This window comes from Indicator indicator, chromosome 12 (genome assembly GCF_027791375.1).
Source record: "Indicator indicator isolate 239-I01 chromosome 12, UM_Iind_1.1, whole genome shotgun sequence".
Lineage (NCBI taxonomy): Eukaryota > Metazoa > Chordata > Aves > Piciformes > Indicatoridae > Indicator > Indicator indicator.
Window position 1 is genome coordinate 12,294,377 of NC_072021.1, and position 26,757 is coordinate 12,321,133.

Genomic DNA, 26,757 nt, shown 5'->3' on the forward strand with positions numbered 1-26,757 from the left:
TTTTGCTTCCCCAAGGAGAGGGTCACTGACATCTGCATCTGTAGACATGATATGAATACATTGTGAAAGAAAGCAGCTTTGCTGCTCTCCTCTCTCAAACTCACACACAGTTCTGATCAGGTTACAGCTGTGATGACTTGGGTCTGATCATCAGGAATGTTGTACTGGGCATGGAGTTGGTTAGAGATGATAAAACTGGGTTCCTAGGATATTCTTTTGAAGAGCTAAGCTTTGCATTTGAGCACTTTGAAATTGGCCTGAGGAATATTCTGGACTGGGCTAAATCAGAGGCACAGAGAAACAGGGGCTGATCTCACACCTAGTGAGGTTGGGAAAGTATTGGGTTAAATCTGAACACATCTGATCCTAAGACCAGTTGGTACGAGTTGCCAAATGTTAATGAAGATTGCTGGATGTCTCATCCTCTTCAAGGCAGTGAGGACATTAAGGCCTTTTCCCAGACCTGAGTATTCAGGAGTTCAAAACGTGCCCATAACCAGCAGCTCTGCAAGCTATTTAAGAGAGAGAGTGCACTTGAAGGTTTATCTGCTGTGATGAGTATGATGGTACCTGCAGCTGCATCTTCCCCTCAATAGCAGAAATGGATTTGTGGCTAGTCTGCAGCCACTGGCTGCAGGTTTCTGTGCATGGGACAGCACCCGGTAATTCTGAAGTGAGAGATGTTTCTCCTGACTGGCTGCTTAAAGGATGTTGGAAAGTTATTTATGTCCCCTCAGATGCAGTTACCACCCGTTATTGTGGTGCTGCAGCATGAGACCTGGATGTGGCCTTGGACATTTGCCATTTGAGTGACAGACTAAAAAAAAATCCTAACTTGGGTGGAGAGATTCCAGATGATAAGACTTTGTTAGTACATCTACCTCAGCAAAGTACTGACCTTAGGAAAACGTGAGTAGTTTTCCTTGCTTACTCCGGAGCCTGGGAAAAAAAAAAAAAGCTGTGATCCATAGAAAGTCCGTAGTCAGATAGATGGCTTGGCACCGGAGAAGCACCGAGAGTCACACGTGATTATTGGATTACTTAAGGCTATTAGAACTGCCTTACTGTGCTTCTGTGCCACATGAAAACCTGCCTATGTGTGTACATATATATATATATATGCGTATTCCCTCTTAGCCTTCACACATCAATGCATAGATACATGTATGTGTACATCATCTCAGAAACCAAACCAGAAGCTGCTTTCCTCCCAGCGGGAAGTATTTTCCTATGGTTTAATGCAAGAGAGATCTCCAGTTACAAGTGTGTGCTTCTAATCACTGTGCTCCTGAAGGAGCCACGTGAGCAGCCTCATTCAAGTGTCGATGGCAGTGAGAAAGCAAACAGGTTGTCACAACAAATGTTCCTAGCTGAGTCTTAAAATGGCTTCTGTAGCATGAGGGTTTTGTGTCTGAATGTTTTTTTTTTTCCCTGCTGCTGCCGAAGTGCCAGTTCTGAAGAAATGTTGCAAATCTGGAAGGAATCCAGTGCTTGTCCTCAGGGATCCTTGAAAAGTCATGCAACTTCTGACATTTACACGAGATGGACAAAGGAAGGATGCTCGTGATTCATTGTTATTTTGAAAACAGTCTTTGAGTTATAAATTCCATCATGTTTTCACTCTTCCCTTTTCTTTTCCAGGGAGTGAAGCCGATTTCAGCTCCTCGAGCAGCACGGGCAGTATTTCAGCGCCTGAAGTCCATATGTCAGCTGCTGGAAGCAAAAGATCGTCTTTTTCTCGCAAGTAAGCGAAGCAGTTTTTCCTGAATATTACAAGTGTTGCTAGTGCAAAGACAGGCTGCTGTGGAAGGTCTTGCAATTAATACATGCAATGGCAGTGTTGTGAGTTTTAAAATGAACTGGGTAACACTGTGCTCTTAGGCAGCACTTACACTGATGAGAGCTATGGTATGAGAAAAATGCTGTATTTGGAGCACAAAAGTTGTCAGCATGCCAGATCAGCCAAATGGTATTGGTTTGTTGTTTAATCCTAACAAGTATTGGAGACAGTAGGGCAGAAAAGTCATTGGCTGGAGTAGAGGAGAGGTGTATTAAACGGGGTGCATGTTAGTTAACAGCAGCATTGCTAAACAGTTAACTTTAACCTTTTAGTCTTACCATTTTGTTTTCCTTCAGTAATAAACCATCAACTCAGCGTGTTCTTTTCCAGATCATGACCTTATTTTTTGTAGGAAGAAGTAGATAATATTGGCTTTGATGCTTTTTACATAAACACCCTCACCCAACCTTTGTATTACTAAAACTGTATGCAAATTAAAAAAAAAACACCCCAAAACAAACAAACAAGCAAAAAAAAACACCCAACCCAGAACCTATCATAGTCATCTATCTAAATGAACTTCCCATGAAAGATTTCTGTAAGATTTCTCCTTCTCATATGAAGTGCAAATCCAGACAGCTTGTGAATATGGGGGCGTTGAGAGGCAGCAGTGCACGTTGTGCTCTGCCCACACAGTCCCTGCTGGCTGCATTTTTTTGAAGTAGGTGGAAAGAGTTCCAGTTCTCAGGACTGGTTTCCTGCCCTCTGTGAAGAACTGGCAGGCAGGCTGGGACTAGCAGCAGGATACCCGTATGCTTGAGTCACACAGACTCCAAGGTCGCAGTACGCCCCAGTGTGTAGAGAAGTTGGCAGAACGATGTTTCATGAACAGCTTCCTATCTCTATCGTGAGACTCTTAGAAAAATAAACATTACTTAAGCTCTCTCTAGATAAAATATACCAAGTGAAGTTACTGGCTGTGGGAAAAACAGTACTAAGTATAATATGAAGCCCTAAAATTGCATTACTTTCAGTGATATTATGTATCATTTCATATTGTGCATTTAAATATCCCTTTAAATTAGAGCATACTGACCTGCTCAATTGGGCAGAAGTCTTCTGTAAGAAGGCTTCTTCAAATGCATTGCTGTTATACACAGTCCATGCAAGTTCTCCCTCACACCAGAGTTGATTCTCTACTGTACAAAGTGGAACGAGATGTCTTCTTTGCAATATGTTATTTTTTAACTGTTTGGCTTAACTAAATATGAAATACTTCAATGTTGTCACAAACCACAGTCCTGCGCTTCGTCGTAAAATAATTATAAAATCACCCAAACCGCAGCAGTGTGATGAAGGTTTGCAGCAGCCACTCAACCATCTGTTCCTTATAAACTGTTCCATTTTCAGGGGAGGGAGGAAACCAAGTCAGACAATTTTAAGAAGATATTTTGCTTCCTAATTCTGTGGTATTTAAATTTTTGTGTTCAAGCCTTGTCTTTTGCTGGCTGGATTTTCTTTTTTTTTTTTTCTGTATTTTTCTGAAACCTGCCTTTTCATTACAGTTTAGTGTTCTTGCATGGGAGGGTGAAGGCTAGCAGCATGGTAGTGCAAGAAAGGCAAACCAAGTGGGCAAGCAAAGAACACACCCTGAGAAGCTGTCCTCAGGGCACCCTGGCCCTTTGGCAGCTCTCATGCAGCGCAGATACCAATTGCCTTCAAAGATACACAGGTGACAGTCAGATTATTTTACAAAGAGTGGGAAAAGAAAGATAGATATGTAGGAGGGAAATGAGAAGGAAGAAAGAAAATGCCATGCTTTTCTTTGTCTATTTTAATACTACTTCAGCCTGATGTCAGTGGGGTTCAGACTATATCTAAGTGAATGAATAGCTGACAATGACAGCTGAAGCGTCCAGCATGCCAAAGGCAGAAAAGAACAGTGGCAAAACAAAATCTGTTTTCACTGCATGCTGCAATCCCTCAGGCTGCCTGCTGAGGAGCATGAAAGCAGTCTTACAGCAAACCTCCAGGGTTGGCCCTCTCTCCCTGTACAGACCTGGCCAAGGCATGCTGAAGCGTACTTACTCTGGCACAAGTCCAGGCTACAATTTCCTCATTACTTAATGGAGTTGGAGGTTCAGGGAACATGGATGATCACTGGGAACCATGCTACCTGCAAAGAAATGTGAAAATGGCACAGGATACCCTGAGTCATGTAATTCAAACTAAAAGCCCCACAGTCAGTGAAGACGCATGCGATGGCTGATGACTTCAGGACTTTCTTCCTGACCACTCACAATTATCCATGTTTAGACAACTTTGTCTGTAAAATAAGACACATAATTAGCTGCCCAAGGAGGATAATGCAACATGCTTTAACCATTTTGGTTTCCCTCCAGTCGTGGCCCTTATGGTCGGAATAATGGATCCTTATCCTACAAGTCTGGAGCCAGCCCACCTGCTAACCGTGAAAAGGATCCTTTGTCAACACTGTGCAAAAACCAGCTGAGTCCTGCTAACATCCATCAGAGTTACAGGGCTTCTTCAGCCAGCAGCAGCAACTCAGGCTCATACAAAGGAAGTGACAGCAGCCCAGTGATGAGGCAAGTTTTTATTTCAGCATCCTGGTGTTCAGCACTCTGACTTACCTTCCCTGCACTGTGATGTGAGATCAGCTGTCTGGGTTGCCAAGAAGGTCATCTTGCTCCTCAGCATAGGTTTGACTCCTTGTTTTGGTGGCTTGACAGTCAATGGGGTGCTATAAAATTCAAAGTTACTTTTAGTCAAACCCCCTTGTAGTTGGTTTTTCACTCCAATGCAGGCTCCTTCATGTGGTTTCATGCCACCATTTCTCATGAGGATTTACTGTTTTGTGTAAGGACTGTTTTGTCCTTTCACTTTGGAGAGTGTTGGGTGGTGTAGTATAGAAAACATTATACACTGAGGTGGAAGACCACTGTGCTCAGCCTTAGGCACCTCTCTGTGCAGTCCCTGTACAGGAAAGAAAAGACATACCTGTCAGAGCACAAACCACATGTTGCAGAGAAGAAATTACCGCTGGCACACTGCTGCCATTTCCTGCCCCCACCACCCGCTCTGTCTCAGGCAGCTCAACAGCCAAGCATGTCAGATACACACCTAAAGCTAGATAGGATAGATGTAGGTTTCAGCTTCGTAAGTCATGTGTGAAGCTGAACACAGTCCCTATGCTACCTCACCTGGCTGTGTCTACAGCTGGGTGTCCTTGCCAGTGGTCCAGCTACCTGTTTTTGGGCATGCCACCCATTTCAGGTTAGGAGATATCTAGGTATTCCAAAGTTAAGTGTCTCATTTGATGTAGTGGCACTAAAACCAAGCACAGTAAATAGTAAATAGCAAATTTACACTAGAGATAGCCACAAATCACCCATTTCCTCAAGTACTTTGATCTGATGGAGAGAATCACTTAAGTGGACACTGAGGAGCCCCAAATGAGTCAAATGTAGGCTCAGTTTTGTATCATTCAATGGGATGTTTTTCTTTTTGCCAGGTCTGAAGTACAGCAGTGATGTTATGTGGCGGTTTGTGGTTTTCATCTTTTTTCTTTTCAGGCGATCGGGGAGATACAATTCTTGTGATAATCACAGCATTAAGCCACAAAATCCAGAGCAGTACTTGACTCCCCTGCAGCAGAAAGAGGTTACAGTACGGCATTTGAAAACAAAGCTGAAGGAATCTGAGAGCAAACTTAAAGAAAGGTATACATCACTTCAGGAATCAGAGCTAGAAAGATCAGTTCAGGAACACTTAGGGGTGGGAACCCTCAACATTTTTACTTATTTCTTGACCTCATAGATTGTTCATTAAGAAATTGTGTCCAGGTATTTCAGGTTTCATAGCATGCTCAGTGAATATGTACCACTCAGTAGTTATGAATATGGCTTTCCCAGTAGAATCTTTTTAAAGGATAATTTTTTACCAGTCTCATTTAGCATTGAGACCTTTTATACATAAAACAGTTTCTACCTGCCAGTGTGTTTTACCTTGGTCTCCTGTCCTACCTCAGTTAGTGAAATATGACTACAAGTGTTGCCCTTCTCCTCTGCTGATAGAAGAACTCTTCCACAAATCAGTGTGCCCACCTGTGGTTTTGTCACTTAGATACTGATGTTTTCACAATAGCCCTTTTCATGGTTGCTGTGCAAAGAAAGGACAATATGCATTGCACAGCAACAGATGTTGTCTCTTTTGCTAAAAATGCAGTCTGAGAGCTGGGTCTCCAGCACACATAACCAAAGCAGGCACAAAGAGGTCTTTAAATAGAACCCAAGGCAGAGATGAGCTGTTGGGAGGCATAGGAAGACACTTCTCATTTCATCCAGGTCAAGGCAGGAGGTGAGATGTTAACCCCTGTATTGGTTGGACCTGACCTAGGGGTCACCACCTGTGCCTCAAAATGTCTGAGATCACAGCATAGCCTGTAAGGCTGCTGGCTGTGTGGCAAAGTCAGTGGCTGCAGTTAGGAATCAGCCAGCATGCCTTGGCAGCTGGCTTACATCTCTGCCAGCTTTCTCATAAGTGGCAGGGCATGGTGCATGGAAGAATTTGCTTCTTTCTTTGCATATCTCTGCAGCATAGCCATCCCTGTGTGGTGGAGCCTTACTTCAGCTCTGTAACTGACCAGTCAGCAAAAGTGTTACAACATTTTTATTTTGCTACAGGGAAACAGAAATAGAAGAGCTCAAAGCTCAGCTGGGACGGATGAGGGAAGACTGGATTGAAGAAGAGTGTAATCGTGTGGAGGCAGAGCTGGCCTTAAAGGAAGCAAGAAGTGAAATTAAACAACTCAAACAGGTTATTGAAACCATGAAAAACAGCTTGGCTGAGAAAGACAAAAAAATTCAGAAATACTTCACAGACATAAATATTCAAAACAAGAAACTGGAATCTTTGCTGCAGAGCATGGAGATGGCTCAGAACAGCTCTGCGAGGGATGAGCAGTGCCTGGAGTACAGATGTGACTCAGATGGGAAGCCGTCAGTGTTGTGTGCCATGATGCCAGACAGCCTTATCACAGAGGACCAGGCTTTGGAAGAGGTGGCAGATAGTGGGCTGCTTCTTTCTGAGGACACAACTAATGGGACTGATCCATTTGGAGAGAGTTTGACCAATACAACTTCTGAGTTGAGTGATCCAGCTCCCTCCAGTTCTTCTGTGTATAAAGAGATGCTTGAAAATGTTTTGGATGAAAAAATAACATCTTCCTGGGTGGAAGAGAAAAACAGCAACATGACAGTGGAACAGGCTGTCCAGACGGACGTGGTGCCATATAGCCTAGATGTGGAGCAGCTCATTCAAAACATCTTCAGAGCTCAAGATACCGGTCCTCTAAGTCCACCTTCTTCACTGAAGGAATTGGGTGAATTTTCTTTTGGAAGCTTCAGTGATTCTGGTGTCATAGTGGACTTAACTCCAAGTGATCCAAACTCTGCCATCCTTTTGTCTCCTATGGAGTCTCCTTGCAGGAAGGTAGAGCATGGAGTTAGTAAGAACCGTTTCATGAAAGAACTTGATTTTACAGAGCCTCATGATGATGAAACCTTTGGCTATGTCAGTACTTCCTCTCAGATAGGAATAAAGAGGAGATACTGGAGCAGCAGTCTGCTCAGAGATGTCCTGGCTGTCGCAGCCCCTGTTGTACCAACTATTGTGTGGGCTTTCAGTACTCAGAGAGGAGGAACAGATCCCATTTACAATATCGGAGCCTTGCTTCGTGGTTGCTGCCTTGTGGCCCTGCACTCCTTACGCCGTACACCCTTCAATATCAAAGCCTAAAGTCCACTTTGTCCCTGGGAACTAACTGGCTGAGGCAGAAAGAAAGAGGGTTGAGATAGATGGTAAAAAGTTATTGTATATTCTGGCAGAGTCCATCATTTTTCTTTTGACTATTTGATTTGCACTATAAATCGGTTCGAAAACATGTTCCTTGTTTGGAAGTAAAAAAAAGCTGAACCCTGTAGTTCCACAAGATGGTTTTAACAGTACTGCTGCCTACAGAAGTCACCCTCCCAGGCACTTAGGCCCTGCCCTGCACTGGTGTCTTTCTGGTGCCAACACATCTGCACAAAGGACATGAGCAGTGAATTACAGCTAGCACTCTTGGGTTTTTGCCAAGTTTAAGGGCACTCTCTTTCCCTAGCTGGTTCACTGGGGGAATGTGCAAGTGCTTTGCACTGGCTCAAGGGTAGCACAAGATGCATACAGGAGCAAATGGCCCTGAGGAGAGGTGGGGGATTTCTTTAGGCAGCACGAAATTAGAACGTTTTTGAAACTACAGCATCAAGTGACATGGAGTCTTGTTCCCACCAAGCGTATCACACACGTGCTCCAGAAAGCATGCTAGCGCTTTCCATTTGTGTCCAAGGTGTCAATTCGAGTTAGAGGTGAAACTCATCTTCCCCAGGCGGCTTCCAGCACATCGTTTGTGCCTGTCTCGTGTAGTGCTCTTCTCAGTCGTACAATTGCTTGAGCATTTCACTGGTTTTACACATACAGGGGGGACTGTAACCAAAAATGTACCTTGTTGGGAGTCTTGAAACTTGTTGCAAAGATCAGTATAGGATACACTTTGAATCTCAATGTTGTTTTAAAGTCTTAATGTATTGGAACCCAATAGTCTTTTGAGCCCTTTGAAATACTATGTATAAATGTATTGTATTTTAACTTATTGTTTATTTAATTGCTTTCTTGTAAATTACCTTTATAATCACAAGTTCAGTAAAGCATGTTAGAAATGTCAAATGTGTGAGTGTTTTATTGCAGCTAAGCTATAAAAAATGCCCTGGCTCAGCTGAGTTCTCGGGGACAGGTTGGGTGGGAGGAGGCACCATATGAGGGCAAAAGAAACCATCAGGACCTGGAGAATATAGTCAGAAAGCCTAAGCAGATCTGCAAGCATAAGCACTCAGCTGCAGAAAAAGGCTCCAGTTGGTCTGCAGACACACATGCCACCCACTCTGCTGCACTCACTCTGCATTAACAAAAGCCAGTGACCTCATATTCAACCCAATGCAATCTTTGGAAAACTTTTAACTTCTTATTTCTGTGTTCCCAAAAAACTATCAGTCTTCCTGGCATTTAAGAGGTCCAGAGGGCCTTGTTTGACCTGGTCATGCAGTCTTAGGGTGCACAGTGAGATGCAACTGAGCCCATCAAACCACGAATTCTTCATGTCTAAAACTTGAGTTCTGTGTACAAATCAGAGGGCAAGACTACACAGCAAATGAAATAGTGAAGTTTGTCTGGCTCCATACAAGCTTTCAGCAACACCTCAGCCATTTAAACCTCATTGACCTCCTGTTTTTTTCCCTTCAGCTAAGCAAGTGTAGTATTTCCCTGTACAACCAAGAGCAGAATAGGTCTAGTGAAGCCTGACAGTGCCATGCATTGCTCTGCAGCTTTTGGGAAGGAGTAGTAAGCCACAAAGGAGGAGCACACTCAAGACGGTGATACACACTGATACTTAAAGAGGGTTCTGAGTTACTGTGTTTGCCACAAAGATTCAACATTAAGTGTAAAGAAAGATGTATCTACCAGACAATTTGATGTAATATATTCTCCAGGAGTTCACAAGGATGGCCACGAGAGCATCCTGCTTTCTTTGGCAGTAACTTCCTCTTCCATTCTCTCCTTGCTTCTTGGGTTCCTGCCACTGTGTTTGACCGTGTGGCAGGGTTTTACTAGCAGAGGAAGTCCCTTGATTCCAGGTAGGGCCCTTCTTTAGCCAAGGCCAAGCCAATCAGTGACAGTGGTAGTGCTTCCATAATAACATATTTAACAAGTGAGGAAAAACTGCTGGGGAACTTGGAGAGAGAGGAGTGGAATGTGAAACAACTCTGCAGACACCAATGTCAGAGAAGGAGGAGGAAGAGGTGCTCCAAGCACCACAGCAGATTCTCTTGCAGCCTGTGGTGAAGACCATGGTAAGGCAGGCTACCTTTCTGCAGCCCATGGAGGTTAAAAGTGGAGCAGATACCCACCTGCAGCCCATGGAGGACACCATGCTGGAGCACGTGGGTAGTTGAAGGCAGCTGTGACCCTGTGGGAAGCCCCTGGTGGAAGATAGGGATGGGGAGCAGAATGAAGACCCCATAATCCTGGCCTATATCAGGAATAGTATGATCAGCTTGACCAGGGAAGTGATTGTCCTCATGTACGCAGTACTGGTGAGGGCACACCTTGAGTACTGCATTCAGTTTTGTGACCCTCACTACAAGAAAGACACTGAGGCCCTGGAGCGGGTCCAGAGCAAGACAATGAATCTAGTGGGTCTGGAGAACAGGTCTTAGGAGAGGCTGAGAGAACTGGCACTCCTTAATCTGGAGAAAAGGAGTCTGAAGGGAAACCTCACTCACACCTACCCAAAAGGAGGGCAGAGCCAGGTGGGGATCAGTCTCTTCTCCCAAGCAACAAGTGATAGGACAAGAGGAAATGGCCTCAAGTTGCATCAGAGGAGGTTTAGACTGGATATTAGAAGAAATTTTCACGTTGAAAGGGCTTCTAAACACTGGGATAGGCTCCCCAGGGAGGTGGTTGAATCACCATCCCTGAAGGTCTTGAAAATGTAGACACAAAGATGTGATGCAAAGGACGTGGTTTAGTGCTAACTTGGCAGAGATAGAGAATGGTTGGACTTGATGATCTGAAACAATTCTAAGATTATGTCAATACATGACAGAGGAAATGGGAGCAATTCCTAGAGCAGCTGTGCTAAGATACAGGCAGCAAGATGGAGGGAAAAACAGCAAAGCAGTACACAGCAGGAGAGGGACAAGCAATGCAAGAAGGCTGACATGCAAGGTGGAGCACCTAAGAGGTTTTAAAATTACTCAAGGCTCAAAAAATAAATGTGCTTTCATGACACAGTCAGGGGCTTTGCTTCTAATGTCTGATTAAGTAGCCCATGTTTTGTTATTTTTTTAAATAAATAGTATTTATTTGCATCTATTTTACATTGACAGAGAAATAACAATGGTAAGCACTAAGCTATTTGTTTTGAAAGATGAGATGTAACTTCCAGGAGGTTTTACCTTAAATAGGCGATACCAGGTTTCCCAGCCCTGTGTCAACTACAGTGAAAGAATTAAAACTTGTACTCCTCACTTCATCAGTGACACAGATTGTTAGTAAAGCTTAGTCACAGATTTCTCCTTATCTCCTCTCCACCATCAGACAGGTGTGCAATAGGGGAGTTGCTTGTTTATACCACTGCTCAGTGTGCAAAGACTGTAGTCATCCATTCTGCTCCAGCCAGAACAATTGTGCAGAAAATATGCACAAAAGTGATAAATTTTAAAATGCCTTTTAGAGGGTGACATTTCTCAAGGACTTCTTTCATACCTAAAAACTGCTGTCTAGCCAGTTGACTTTTGCAAGATTTTAAGGAGCAATAGAAGCATACTAAACACTTCAAAATTTTCTCTATGACTAAGACCATTAATGGCAATTCTTCCTATATCTTGTTTCCTCAGTTACTTTTTAAAGCAAAGCTTGTGCCACAACTTCATTAAAAATTCTATTTTTAATCAGCAGGCATGACCTAGTCAGATGGCCTCCCACCCCTTCCCCCTGAAGTTGTAAAACACTGCTCCCTGTACACAGAGGGAACAAGTCTCAGGCACAGAACTTGCTGTTTTCACTGATGTGTCACAAGGTAAGAAAAATCCAATGATTTCAGGCATAATAGCATGCACACTATGGATGATGGAAAAGGCATTCACTGAAGCTCTGAGCTACACATCAGAAGCACAGACTCCCCTCTTCTCTTCCAGCAGACACTAAACTTTCCTTCTTCATTAAAGTGCTGTTGTCTTCCACTGCATATTTACCATGCACACTTAAGAGGAATTCCAGTGTAAATACATACAGTAAGTGTGTCAAAAAATGGAAAACTCAAGTATTTATAAATAGTTTTAGAAAAAGACAAAAGCAGACATTCTTTATCAGGCAGGAAGCAAAGGGTTCTTTAAAACTGTTTAATTACATGTTTCAGGTAAGCACAGACAATACAGTAGGTTTCCCACCACTGAGCATTTACATTCTTTTCTCTAGGCTTGAGCTGTTCATTAGAGTGTTTTTCAATCAACATCCTTGCTCAATCACTTCTGCTGCAAAGAAGGGTGCTGGAATAAAACTATTGCAGGAAACACCATTCCATCAAGGCATGATTTTCTGTGGATTTTTTCCTCTTTTAAGAACCACCTACTAGTAGTTCAAGGTATCTGGGGGGAATCCTGGCTTCTGAGATGACCTGAAGAATGCACTGAAACCAAGCAGTGTGTTGAAGTCCTAGAAATACTGAAATCAATACCAATATGTATGCTGTCGAGATGAAATTCTCATTTTCACTGTCACTGCCATTGATGTCTCATTTCTGTTAAGACAGTTTTACACCAATTTTGTTTTGTTCCTTTTTCATTAGCCTTTGGGCCTCTTTCTCCATTTTCTTTCGTTGCTGTTCTGCTGCTCTTTTTTCCCGTTCTGCTATCTTCTGTTGTCTGTAATTAAAGAAAACATGAATTGCTAAGTAACAGGAATCCAATTTCCACCATAGTCATACTTTAAATTCCTATCAAAAAACCAGTTTAATATAACTAATAGAAACAGAGCTTTATTCTACTGAAATAAATTAAGCTCATAACAGTTATTCTTTTATTATGCTGAAGTCTTTTTCGATTCATCTAGTCTTACACAGTAGTATTCAGTTATTTTACAATCTAAAAGCCACTCAGTTCTCAGACTCAGAGTAAGTGAATCAGTGAGAGTGTAGGACAATTGAGGCCTAGAGCTATTTACAAAAAAGAACAAATCTACCTAATGCTTTTTAGTAGCAGCATTAGCTGTCTTTTCAAATATAGCCCAAACAGTTCTGCTTGTCTAGAACACTGACTTATGTCCCTCCCTTTCCCTCAGCAGGGGCATCAGCAGTTATCCCCTTGTAAAGCAAATACTACAAACATCTTCCTCATGGTCAGACAAGATGATAACTTCTAATACCCTCTTTCACATGTTCAGCATCTGTATTGTACTCTATCTTCAGTACAAATATAAACAGTAATCTTTAAGGAAATAATGTAGAAGTGTTCAGTTGTGTATCCTTCTAGCATTATTTCTTATCTTTGCTATAAAACCCCAGACATCACTATCTGCTAGTTCATCTACTAGCTGTCTACAGAAATAGGCTTCCAATTTCAACAGATACATAACTTCCTAGAGCAAAGGGGAAAAAAAAAAAAAACACACAACAAAAATCCACTGATTTTATTGCCTAGCTTCAGCTACAACACTTCACTGAGCAGCACACAGGTAGCAACTGGATCCATAGTCCTGGATTCACACTCCAGGTGGCACATTGTTGTGTTGTGTCAGTAGTAGCAGAATGGCTTAAGGTCACTTCCTGCTTTGGAGTCAGTTTATTAGATATGAAAAAAAAAAATCTAAGTTGCTTTCAAGAGGACTTTAAAAATAAAAATGAAGCTTAATTAACTTGAAAAGAAGTTTAACAACTATTCAGTAAGAATAAAGAGTTACTTAGTAAAAGAGAACCAAGAATGCTAATAGGCAAGGCAGTATGGCATTAGCTCTCAATGCATCTAAATAACCTGTGCACACCTACTTAAATGTGTAAAACACACTTCTCTAGTAGATTCCAACTATGGACAACCTGGGTACACAAAACTTAGAAATATGTGAACTACAAAGATTACACGTTATCTTTTTACTGGACAACATAGGGACTGCACTTAAACACCTTCATGGTTTCCTTTGATTGAATGTTAATGGCTGGAAGTTTTCCTATACTGTATTAAGCTGCTCTGCTGTCTGTCACAGAAGAATGAATGTAGTCATTCACATCAACATCTACCTCCCAAGCTAATGAGATCTCATAGGGGTTTTTTCTGAAACTGTGACCCGCTATTCCACCAGAAAGCCAGATAGTTGACAGTGCTGTCAGTCTAGCATATACAGAGTAATAACATTTGCCTGTTTACAGTAGCAGATTTTCTTACATTCCCCACACCTCTGAACTGATGCAGCAGGAAGCTGTACGTACTCCAGCCACGTGTTAAGAGAGCAGAGTTCCAACTAGCCACATAAGATATTAAACAATGCTGCTATTGCAATTTAAAATGAGGAAAGCCATATCAGACCATGTTTCTTTCCTCTCCTATAGGGAAAGAGAAAAAACACCAACCAAAACAAACAACCCCCTCCCAAAATCCCCACAAAACCAACAATCACCAAACAAACAAAAAACCTGCAGAGAACTCTTCTGCGCAGAGAAGTAGTTTCCATGCCCTCTACTGGCCAAGTCATGCTATTGGATTTCACCTCAGAGGAACGGATCACCAAAAAATATAAACAAGTAGCTTAGCACAAAGTGATTATCTTTCCACTGCTCTTTTACTTGGCCATTATTCAAAACATCAATCTCTATTTCACACTTCCTGTATGTTTTCAACATAAAGTTACTACCTTTCAGACTCAAAAATATTTCATTTCATAATAAAGGAAGAGCCTATGATGAACTGAAGCTGTATCTGGCTCACTTTCCTAGGTTCCAGAACAAGGAATTCAACAGAATCTAGATGGAATGACACAAGTTCAAATTAGGAAAGTATTAATTCCTGATGTCAACCTTGCTTTGCATTCCTAACACAAGTTATGCCCCCAAAAAGCTGAATTTAATTGGTTAGAAGACCACAAATTACAGGAATTATAATCCACACACTGTTAGCAAACATTCTTATTCCAGTATGGTTTTTATTTACTGTATACCTTCTGAATAACTGTAAGAATGATTTCACACCACTTGGCTTTTACTTCACAACTAAAAATGCACCAGCATTTAACTTATCTGTTCCCACTGGAAAAATACATCACTGGTATTATAAAGTCTGAAAAGGACAGTCATCCACAATTTGCAGAAGAAATCAAGTTCTAACTAACTTCAATTAACTGAAAATCCAACTTATTATCCACTGTACCAATTCATCATGACCTGGGGAATTTCAGAGCATCCCAGTACAGAACCTGTTGAGGATTGGATTAAAAAAAAAAAAAAAAAAAACAGACCACAGAACTTCTCAGGCACTAGTAACCTAGTCCTCAACACTGTCTTTCAGCATGCTTTGATTCCAGGAAACACTTAGTATACAGTATTACTGTATGATTCCAGGAAATACTTGGTATATAGTAATACATGCTTATTTCAACCCTTAGGCACATGCATTAAACCACCCGAGAGGCCACAGAATGCAGTCCTCTCTGCTATTTAGCAGTGACCAGTTCTGCACAGTTGGTGAGCACTCCATTAGAACACAAAAATTACACCAGTCTAAGTTCTGAGAACCTAACTAAGCACCAACTGGTACCCAGGCACAGACAGATAAGGGAGATCCTTTTTCTGCACACTCATTTTAATCTCAATAAGAACTGCTGGAGTACAGTCAGCATTAACACCATGGAGGGCAAGGGGTACTTTGTCCCCCATTTAGAAGTCTGAAATCTTCAGGACATTTTGTAGACCAAGATGCACTGTTAAAACGGACTCCAGGTCACTTCTTTGCTACAGTTTGTTGAAAACAGAGCCAGGACTGTCAAGTACTGTACTTCAGTTTTATATTAAATGTCAGGTGTTAATTATACCACAGATGTCTACTGCAAGAACAACTGTAAATCCAAGGTCTTTCCAATCAATCTTGCTGAAAACCAGCCAGCACTTTCCCCAATTAAAGAAAAACGTTGTCATTTGATGTGTCACAACTAAAACATTACTTTGCACAGCTGGGATATAGCTTACACAATGATCAGTTGTACTGAGGTGGCCATTCATAGCTGGCCAAGTGGTGTGTAATAGAGACAGTGACAGTTATGATCCTGTTCCTTCTATTTACTTGAATTCTTTGGGGACACACACTCTCCTTTTAAAACAAGTAAATTTTGATACTTCTAAGTAAGGCCAGGGAGAAATTCTAAAAAAATTAACTACTGGAGCTGAAGCCTTGCAGTAGTAAAGATGGCAGGCTGAAATCTTTAGAACAGCTTCAACCCAAAAAGATGACACTTTGGAAACAGTTTCTGGGAAAATCCCACTACTATCACCTTGTAAGAGATCTCTTTAAGTATTCTAGAGCACAAAGCTACCAGACAAAATACTTTGGACCACCCTGGAAATATCCATTACAAAATTTTACATGCCAAAAATGAACTGGTATGTGGACATACCAGATTGTTTTCAGTAACTAATTAAATCCCTGCTTTGGAAAGTTTGAACATCTTTTTTCATACTCCTAAAAACATTTGTAACAGAATACAGTAAGGACTAAGTAAAGTAGAATGCAGCCTCTACAGTTAGCAATATCATTGTTTCATTTCTCATTAAAAAAAAAAAAAAGTCATTTACATTGTCTTTTATTTTCTTTGTCTGATACATTACAGATTAAGCCTCAGAAAACTGCACTTTAGAGCAGTTGCTGAGCTTATTGTTATTCTTTACAGGAAAAGATACTGTCCTTGGAACAAAAACAGCCTAAAGGCATATCATTCAGGTCATAAAGCTTGTACTTTTCTGATACATTACTGAAAGAGTTGAAACAGTTTCAGCACTAAAGTTAAAAAAAAAACACAACAAACCACACCCATAAAAAAAACAACCAACCAAAAACACCACCCCAAAAAAAAAATTTAAAAAAATCCCAAACAAACAAAACCCAAAACACAACCCGTGATACTGACCAGAACATATACACAGAGGTATATGACTGAGTTAACAAAAATATTTGCATTACAACCCTATTATCACACATTAATCTGCTGAAGAGCAAGACTGACAGAATGAGAATTGGTTGACTACATTATCTATCATTAAGGCATCAAAAGTGCTGGTGACTTCCCTCTCATTGTACTAGTTGGAAAAAAAAAAGGTATCTTTTTCCAAATACAACAATAAATAGTTGATTAGAATGTTTTTTTTTTAATATACCTTTTTCCCTTTAAAGCTTCAAAGTTCTGATCTGGTTGAGTATGCCCCTACTTACTGCAGAGGGCGTTGGACTAGATGACCTTTGGAGGTCCCTTTGAACCCAGACCATTCTATGATTCTTTGATTTCTGAATATATACTGTCCCACCAGCTGGAGTCATCTGAGGAAGGCTATCTAATGATGTAGAAGTTTGATAAACCTTGAAATGAAGCAGGTTCATATAAATCACTGACAATTCAAATTATTGTATGTGATTGGTTTAAACTTAACCTGGACTTCACCCTTCATACTCCTTCCATATGTTATCAAGAGGAAAAAAAGAGAACACAAATGGATGAAGCATCTATACTAACTTTGTGCAAGACACTGATTTTACATTCAAGCCTTATCATCTAGTTTAGTAAAGTTAGCCAGAAGACCACAGATCCTCCCTAGCCTTCATCTTCTATCATGGTCTATCCTGAACTATTTTTACTTTAGAGCATATGGTTATGATCCTTTTTAAGGCTATCCAGTGGTATTTTACTTAAATTGAAACATGTTATTTGTACATAATAAATTGTAGGGGCTGGGGAGGTGGGTAGAGGCAGTGTTTCTTTTTCCAATGCTCCAGTGATTCTCAGATTTCCCCTATCTCATCTACTATACTGATTAGGTAGAAAATATATTCTGCCAAGTACCGGTCATATAGAGATGAGGTGCATAAAAAAGATTTGTCTTAATAACTGCTTAACAATTCTTAGCACTTATAAGAAAGGTGTTACAACAAACAAATCCATATTTCATTCTTTTACATATTAAAAGTTCACATGGTTTGACATTCTTTTCAGTTACCTAAGAACTTCTTCTGCCTGCCAGGCAGCATCTTCCTCTTCTTCCCATGCGTTAGTATTTTCTTGCCAAGTATCCAAGTCTCCCAGTTCAGGCTGAAACAAAAGAAAAGAGGCTCTAAGCACATGGGAAAAACAGATAAAACACTTATTTTTAACCTTGATGCTTCAGATTTCCAGAGAGATTTGAGATATGACAGTACTTCTCAGCTATACATTTTCCCCTGCTTAATGCTGACTGTTTCCAGTTAATGTTTGGAGGGTTTTTGCGATTCTGTTATTGGTTAGTGAGGGAAGACAAGAGAGCAGGGAGAGCGGGGCTGGAGTACAGATGAAATGAGTAGATGCTGCAAGAGATTTCTGGAAGTTACATGGACAAACCAACATGTACATCCATGTGTTTGTGTGTCCACTATCACTTGAGTGTTGCTTTTACTTCACTAAAAGTACTTCCCTGAATAATTTTCATCATGGACTGTCTAAATGGTATGACTACTCTGACCACTACTTTCTGTCTAGAATCTTCTGTGCACTGTGTTAATCAAAGCAAAGGCACTGTCCAAAAAGGCAAAGGAGAAAGGAGGGACAGCTTTTCCTTCAAAACAACTTGGTTGTTAGGTAACTACACTAATTTAAAGATTAAAGAGAAAAAAATTAGGAAGCTGTTAGAATACAATTCCTACAGAAAGGAAGCAAGCAGCAGAAAGTTAAAAATGAGACCAGGTTAAAGCGAAGATAACAAAAAAAAAAAAAAAGAAAAAGAAAATAAAAAAAAAGAAATCCCAAACCATCACATAAAAAAAAGCCTTTTACTCTTTTGTTAGGAACTTACTGCATAGAATCCAGAAAAGGTATTGTCCTTTGTTTCAGAAGACTTGAAAGGATACAAGTGTGTGGAAGCTTTTTACATCTATCACTGATCTGGTTAATTTTCTCAGTAGAATAAATTAGTTAAAATAAGATTAACAACTTCATTGCTTTGAACCAATTTTAAAACAATTTACATTATCTTACAACTATTCCACTTGCTCCCTACAACGTAGCCCTTAGGCATACTACTCCTTCTCCTACAGAACAGTCATTTAACTGTCAAATACAAGATCAATACTTGAAGCATACTTACAGACTGGTGAATAAAAGGAATATCTTGGGTAGCTGCTAATCTGCTAGAGAATCCTGCATTTCCCTCTGGAATCCCAAAATTTAAAGGCTCTCGTTTTTTAATAACTATCTGAAAATATTCAAGAAAGGAACAAAAAGTGGTAAGTCAAAGCACTGCGCAGATTCCTTGGTGATCATGTAGCTATAATTCTGTTTTGAAGGTATACAACACTGCTGTGTCTCAGACAAGCTCAGATTTGAAAAGCTATGCAGCCACACAAACTGATACAGGAGAGAAGCTAAACACAAGAGAAGAACTCTTTCCTCCCCCCACTAGCTTTTTCTTAGATCACATGGAAACCTATGACCAAGACAGAGAATGGCACAAAGAATTACAGATCAAATAACCACATCTCCCAATAGTCATATAAACTATAAATTATGTGACATATTCCTTGGAGAAATCCTGCTTCCATGTCACTGTAAGATACTGCTCTTGAGGACTGTGCTGTTTGCACAGCTATACTGCTTTAGAATGAGCTCTCTTAACATCTTCAACAGCATATTTGTGCAGACAATTTGTATTTCAATAGTTGCAGTGTAAGTCACTATCACATCAACTGGTAAAGCCCTTTACTGAGCTGGCTAAAAAACATATGCTAATACTTTGTATAAAAAGTTTATTAGCAATTTTAACATAGTTGCCAAGATCATGTATCCCTTTCTTGGCTTGATCTCAGGATAGGAACTTACTCATTTGGTCTAGTCTACTTTAAGTCTCTGCTGCTTCCAGAAGAGATAGATTCAGAGTTCCACTGGCTGTACAAATCTTAGTACCCATGCAAGAAAGGAAGGACTAGATCATCTTACGTAGAACAACAGACTATGTCATCTGACTGAAGCTCCATTTCTAAACATTGTAATACTCAGTGGTAACCTGAGTAGATTCCACCTCAGATCTTTGGGTTTATATTAAACCCAGATTTGACGGAAATACAAATGCAAATTAGTATTTAAGGGAGGTAATAAAGCCAAGTTAGCAGGAATGTTCTTTACAGTGCTTGCACTCATCCCTAGAGATACATATAGAGATATGTACATAGAGATACAAACTGTATACAGTTTTCAAACAGCACGGACTTAAGTTTGGATCTGAACCTGAAGCTCGTTCTTTCAGGCAAAAATGCCATTAGGTATAAAGGAGAAACCCACCTCTCCCCAGTCTTCCTCTGCTTCACAGGTGTGGGAGATCAAAATTCTTAGAAGAATTTAGTCCACAGAATACTGCAGATCCTGAATATAAACTGACCCCAGTATCATACCCAGTTCACAGGACAACATGGAGATTTACAGTTGGAAGGGGCCTCAGAGGTAATCCAATCTCCTCCTCAAAGCACTGTCAGCTTGGAGGCTGATGAAGGTACTCAGGACTTATTCACTTGGGCTTTGAAAATGTCCAGAGATGGAGCCTGAACAACCTTTCTGGTAACCTGTTGTAGTACTCGATGCTTTTGTTGTCTCAAAGCCCTCTAAGTACTCAGCTGGAAGATTTCCACAAAGAACCAAAACTTGCAATTACCATTAGTTTAAATATTTACAGTGTTGATGCTCTTGTGGATATGCCCTTCTGTCTTGTCTCCATAGTAAAATGGAACATTTGAAGGGCAAACTGTTTTGACATAACAGCCCTCCAATTCCAGCCTTTCCAGTACAACTTTGTGTAATAAGTAACCATTCTTTTCTGAACCAACAGTGCTGCTACATCAAATTCTACTAAAAAACAGGCTATGGAATGTCATCATATCATAATAATGAGATCAAGTATCCTAGTGCAGTGCTTCCACTTTCAGTATTGAAGTGACTTGAGGGTTCTTCACATTATACTTGTCAGAGCCTTCGGACCATGAAATTATTCTTAAGTTTCTAATAATATCAACATTAAAAATGTAAACATTAATTAGCATCAAAGATCTCAAAGAGTCAGTATTCTTAATTGGACATGTTAGACTACACGTCAGCACCATTTTCATTTCAACAGGACAGTTTAATCTTACTAGCAGCACTTCCCGTAAGTTGCCAATTGACTTATACCATATTTTAAACCAAGGAAAACACTCCATAAGTAGAGCTGAAATGCAATACTTACTTTTTGAGTTTTTCTTATAGTTGGTGTCATGTCTTTGAAATAATCAGGTTCCATTTGTTCCAAAGGGTTTTGCTGAGCAGCCACACTACCATTGCCACCCTCAATCTTCACGCTGGTAGGTGCGTCTTCATCCCATGAAGACCAGTCTTCTACTTCAGGCTGAACAGAACAACATGGAACAAGTTAGTATTACCTACAAACAAAAACTTGTCCTTTTGTATTTTGCTAAGACACATGCTTGATATAATCTAGCATATACAATATATAATATGATTCTCACATATATACCAATCCTGTTGTAGGACTGGTATAATCACTCTGTTAAGTGATTATATGTTAAGTCACCTACCACTTACTTAAGCAATTACCTGTTTCGGAACAGATGAATAATCCACTGTGGTTGGCAAAGTTATTTGGTCTCCACTTAACTTTCGCCCTCTTCCAGACCTGAAAGAAAAATGTAGGATTCCTCCAAGCTCTGAAAACATGAGCACTAAGTTTAAAAAAAACAAAAAGGAAGTCTGAGAACAGCACTACTGAGAAAAGTCACGGCTAAAACATCAAGTGCTTAAACTACCTTAGTATTAACTACTGCCATTAAAAGTCTGCTAAAAAAGGGAATTTTATCATGAATTTAAAGTAGCTTTCAAGGGACTTTCGACAGGTCAATTTACTTTTCAAACTGCAGTGGAGATTGAGAAGCAACTTTAACAGAATGGACAAATTAACTGAATTATTTGCATACAGTCAGTTACAGATTTTAGACTGCCAGTGTTTATTGAAGCAAACACAATGGATCTACATTTTTAAGATAACCGTTTCTACTGTAAACTGAAAAATCTTTCTGCTTGTCTTAGATGTCAAGCTGTCTGCTGCTCGATTTGAAAGCCTCTCTGAAGTTCTTGTTCCCTCAAAGTTTAAACAGAGGTAGTACAAGATCAGACAAGTCAATGGCTTCTGCTCAATACACTCTTCTATTTAAAAAAAAATTGTTTCAATGAAAACAATTAAAAACTATTTTCAATTGAAAGCAAAGACTAATACATCACAAACAAACCACTTAGATACTTCATGATAGTTTTCAAAAATAACAATAATTAAAATATTCTTAGTTGGCATTCACTATATTTTAAAACTTTACAATACTAGGGAATGAAATTCAGGCTCGCACTCATGTTTTTCCTAAGGAGTATAAGCTCCTATAGCAAGACAGTCATGAAATTGACTTTATGTAGCTTTGAAAAGTTTCATTTATTACTACTGATGGGAGTAAAATTGGGAAGCTACAAGATGGTGTTCGTATCCATTGGTTTTACTATTACAGAACCATCTACCATCAACTCAGAATAGCTGAATTGCTTGTAAAACTACTTCTGTTCCAGGCTGGTAGGTGAATAGATATATTTTTTCCTAATTTAAGTCCAACAGATTCTTCCTTAGGAAAGCTTAGATGTTAACATCAAATTTTCAACCTTCATATAATTAATTCTAGCTCCTTTAGAAACTGTTCCTTTAAGCTGAAAAGCAACACAGTTTAGGGGTAGAGGAAGGTAAAAAACCTTATTCCCTGAAACACATTAGAGACAAATCTGACTAGATTTAGTTCATACCTCTAAAAGAAACATCCTTCTTCAGACCTGTACAATATGTAACAGCAGTCTAAGCCACCACCTCTGCAATTTCATATACGATCTGGAAGACTCCAGTAAGTGGCTTATAACAAATATTCACCTAGCCAAAATTATGATGATGATAAAGGTAAAGGTGGGAGGAAATGGCTTTTGTCTCAAAACATGGAAAAGAACATGCTACAGAGCAGCACTGAGGAAGGCTACATATCTCCACTTCGTATCCTACACAGGGAAAAACATGCTTCAGGAACAGCTGCTTCACAATCATCACTACAGATACTGATCGCTGCTCTGAATGTCAAATGCCTCAAGAAATCTTGATTTTGATCTTCTCACTAATTAGCAGCACCCAGACTTCTCCACTAGAGAAGATAACTAGAAATTTTAAAGAAAGTGAAGTTTCACCTCCTTATACTTTTATCTTTTACTTCCTGGAACACAGCAGATTCAGACAGGCTGTTTATCATAAAAAAAAATAACTAAGGGGATGACTAATATTATATATAAGTTCTATACTGACTAGAAAGATGCACAATCTCTGCAGGCACTTGTTTAAATGAATGCTAGTGTAAAGCATATAAAAGATTAAGTACTAGCTCATATCAATTGAATTAAAATGCACATTTAATTAAATCATATTTGCTGGTTATCAGGTATACCCATATGCAGGGGTGCATTACAGAAAAAAATTTGCAAGCTATGCTTTGCAGCTGACACTAAACAGGAAAAATATCTGTAGTTAACAGACTGAATTAACCTGATCCACTGACTTGCTTATGTGAAAGATTTTAAATTTTTGTTCTTTCAACTACTTGTTCTTCACAGAAGAAAAGTTTTCCTACTTTTTACTCCCAAGCAGTTACTCATTTCAAAGATTTAGTTTGTTTGAAGGTTGAAAAGCAGAGCAACATACTGTTAGTTACACCTAGTAAATAATTATCTGCTTATAAAAGCTACTTGAACACTTAAAGGGATTAATAATATAGAAGATATACAGAATATATAGAAGATAGATAATATAGGAACTATCATCAATTTAGTGTTTTTATTTTGTAGAACTTGAAAAGCAAGTATTCTTAATTTAAATTTAGAGTTCAAATCACAGAACTGATATATATATATATAGGTGCATGCAGCATTAAAATGTATCTTTTTTTAAGTGCCACTGTATCTGTAGTGAATTTACTAATCAGTTGAGAGCTTCCTCTTACTCATGGAATAAGTCGAATGAGAAATAAACAGCTGTTTTTTCTCTACCACATTCTGCATATGCTTTAATTCACTAGCAAAACAGTAGTCATCATACACAAAAGTAGAATACATTTCTCTAGATTGCTATTTATGCAAAACAACATTGTGCAAGAGCGGCAAGAAGCAACAGTAGTTGACATGACAGCACAAAGCCAAGAATACACTCTGTTGCTGCACTGTTGAATTCTACTATTATACAAGCCTAACTCCTGAGGTTTTTCTGAATGCTTCCAGCGTTCTAGTGTGAATACACTACAGAGTTTTGAACTCTGAAGTAATATCCAGGTTAAAGAATGCAAATGACTTAGTTTTGACCTGTCTTCATTGTTTTGAAATTAGTAAAATCAGAATGGAGAAAAGTGGTGAATGGGTGCTGGGAGAAGGAAAGGAGTGCACAAACCCACAATTACAACCAAAAAGGTGACCAAAGTAAATAAGACTTGTTTACCTGCATATTAGCTTTTTAATGAAAGACAGCACTGCTGCCAGGCAAGTACAGATTTTAAAGAGTCGAAACTGTGTTATAGCCATGGTGAGAAACCCTTCCTGAAAAAGAAAAAAAGTCAAATGTAGAGGATTATACAGCTTTACTTAGTTCTGGAATTTAATTTCCTCACTTGCTGATAAGTGAGTAGCATTCTTTGCAACTGTATTAATGCAAGATAAGAGAGGAGGTATCTGGAGCAAAGATGCTACCTGCCTACTATCAGGGCATTTCACTCATGTACACAATACAAGTACCTAATGTATAGGGCTTTTAAAGATCAAAGGTAAAGTCAGTTAAAGATCTTTTTAAAAGGGAATTGCAGGTAATCAGCTGCATTGACTGTACAGCTGAAGTGGTTTAGGCACTAATAAAAGCACTGAACACTCACTGAATAGCTGTCAGCAAGGAGCTCAAGCTTCAGCAAATCTTACATGTACAAATTATAAATTTAGACTTCAAAACAAAACCTGTAACTAGCCATTTAAATTTAGTTCCCATTTTGATGGCGATGTATGATGAGAACAAACGTTATTCATTTTAGAACCAGTGTCCCTGGAAAATCATCAGCAAAGAGAGACTCTGCTCATCCTCTGTGCAGCATCAATCAACCCCTAGACCTAGCGACGCTCCTATGCCAGACTCGATTGTACTAAAAAACTCAGCCAAGGAAAAGTTACTCTTTGGCTGAAGCCACTTATCTTGTAGCTATTCTTCAGTGTCAATTTGATAATCTAGAGAATTTATATATCGTGTTATTCCAGAACATTCCCTCAAAGAGGTACAAATCGAGTTAGAATAATCTGCTGTAATCCAAAAATTGCTTTTCTCTCTTCCACAGATGAACATTTCAGAGTAAAGAAAAAGAGGCTAAGCTTCAAAAACAGCTTTTAATTATATATATCTACACTTAAAACAACATTTTTGTTGCAACTTTGACATACCTCCTGGTGAGAAGAGAAGGCAGACCTGTGACATTTTCCTCAGGCCATGGATTCCATGGAAGGACAGCTTGATTTCAATTATGCTATGGCATTTAAATCACTTTTTATATTCCAGGCTTTAAGTTAGGAAGAGTCAGGAAGGTGGATCATTAGGTAGGTTGCTCCAATACTGCCCTGAGGATTTTATTAAAAAGTACACAATGGGATTTGTGAGCTTCATGGAGCTTATTTTTTTATTGGTGTTCATTTGCTAGATCATCTAACTACTATTAAACACTGCAGTAATATAGTACTGGAAATATTGCTTCACATACCGCCCAGATCAGGAATTTCTGCTACTGAAAAATAATACAAAGTGGCTATTAAACAAATGGGCCCTTTTACTATAAAACTGAAGGCTTAAGTCAATCAGTAACCATCAAAGCACAGGCCTCATTACTAAGCTGTAGTTCAGGAGAATGGCCTCATAGGTTGTGATTCACCTCTACTTCAACACTAGTATTGTCCTAAACTCACTTCATGGGAAGCAATGTAGAAAACCTTATACAAGAGTATTAATTGGGCTCTTCCTCTAAAAGGAATAGCAAACAGTCAAACTTCCCACAAAGAACACCACCAACACTGTGCAACACATTTAGCTTTTAAAGATAGGACTATCATTTCATATTGTGCATGAGTGCTTTCTGACCTTTTGAAATAAGCAATTTTGACAATATTTATGTAACAAGAAAATGCATCCATCAAAAATTTGAAAGATACAGAAACAGTGGAAGTTAGTGGGGAAAAAAAAACAAACAACTGCAGATCAGAACTAAATGAACGGTTCTCTATTCTAAAGGTTGAATTTAGTGCAAACTAATGATGAATTGGCAAAAGAAATTGTTACTTTTAAAAGAGGCAGCCTGGGATTTGAAGTATCAAGAGCAAGTAATCTGCTGAAATAAGAATAAAGGTAAGACTATTCTGAAAGGAAGCTTGTTTAGAAGCTCACTCTACTCCTCTATCAGCATTCACTCTTGCATCAGCTTGGGGGGCAGGAGGGAATGCATAGGAAAGTACTCAATGTTAGAAAGAGTAAAGCCACTTTCCCCACTGTTTAGCCTACCTGACACACTGGATACTCCAGAGAGATCATAAATTAAACCACAAAGTACTGATTGAAAACATTGGTTTAGGAAGTAATGGTAATTCAAAAACCTCTGCAGATTCAGTACCATTTGTGCTGAATTTCAAGGGATTGGAAAGTTTACCACCTAAATGCAGAACTGAAATAAAAACAACATTCAAGTGTATCAGTTAGGTGTTCACGTGTGTACACACACAGGTATGTGTAGATCCGTACGTGCAACACCAGTTTCTCAACTTGTCTCCTTCCTTCTACCTACGTATCAAATTTTATGTTACACTGTCTTCCCAATATGAAGTTAACTAAAATTAGAATCCACAAGAAGTCTGGCTTGCAAGCTTGTGAACTCCACTGCTGACAAGTTAGCCACCAGAAGTTAATTGATTTTTCATAGGTCATTCCTATGAGTGACTACACTTCCAGTATCACCATTATGCCT

General features: G+C 39.5%; 2 protein-coding genes across 2 annotated transcripts in view; one reads left to right on the forward strand and one right to left on the reverse strand.

The window, feature by feature from the left end:
• The window catches only part of SYBU (syntabulin), a 37,144-nt gene extending 29,466 nt beyond the window's left edge, over positions 1-7,678 (forward strand). The window contains exons 4-7 of the mRNA XM_054385348.1: positions 1,642-1,744; positions 4,183-4,386; positions 5,374-5,520; positions 6,484-7,678. Of these exons, the coding sequence (XP_054241323.1) occupies positions 1,642-1,744; positions 4,183-4,386; positions 5,374-5,520; positions 6,484-7,597 (1,568 nt within the window). The 3' untranslated portion in view covers positions 7,598-7,678. The remainder of the gene's footprint in view (positions 1-1,641; positions 1,745-4,182; positions 4,387-5,373; positions 5,521-6,483) is intronic.
• A 4,141-nt stretch (positions 7,679-11,819) lies between these two features.
• EBAG9 (estrogen receptor binding site associated antigen 9) lies at positions 11,820-25,225 on the reverse strand. The gene is made up of 7 exons (XM_054385458.1): positions 25,193-25,225; positions 24,213-24,310; positions 21,251-21,329; positions 20,883-21,041; positions 18,759-18,866; positions 17,640-17,731; positions 11,820-12,318 (listed from the first exon to the last, which is right to left on the reverse strand). Exons 2-7 carry the CDS (start codon positions 24,293-24,295, stop codon positions 12,198-12,200), a joined length of 642 nt encoding a protein of 213 aa, XP_054241433.1. The 5' UTR covers positions 24,296-24,310; positions 25,193-25,225; the 3' UTR covers positions 11,820-12,197.
• Between the last annotated feature and the right edge of the window lie 1,532 nt (positions 25,226-26,757).

Bases quoted from the DNA above. Each gene is read 5' to 3' on its own strand.
- EBAG9 (XM_054385458.1), bottom strand. From the start codon at position 24,295: ATGGCTATAACACAGTTTCGACTCTTTAAAATCTGTACTTGCCTGGCA. The intron at 21,330-24,212 runs GTAAACAAGTCT...TTTTTCTTTCAG, and splicing joins ATTAAAAAGCTAATATGCAG to GTCTGGAAGAGGGCGAAAGT. The intron at 18,867-20,882 runs GTAAGTATTGCA...GAATATTTTCAG, and splicing joins CTATAAGAAAAACTCAAAAA to ATAGTTATTAAAAAACGAGA.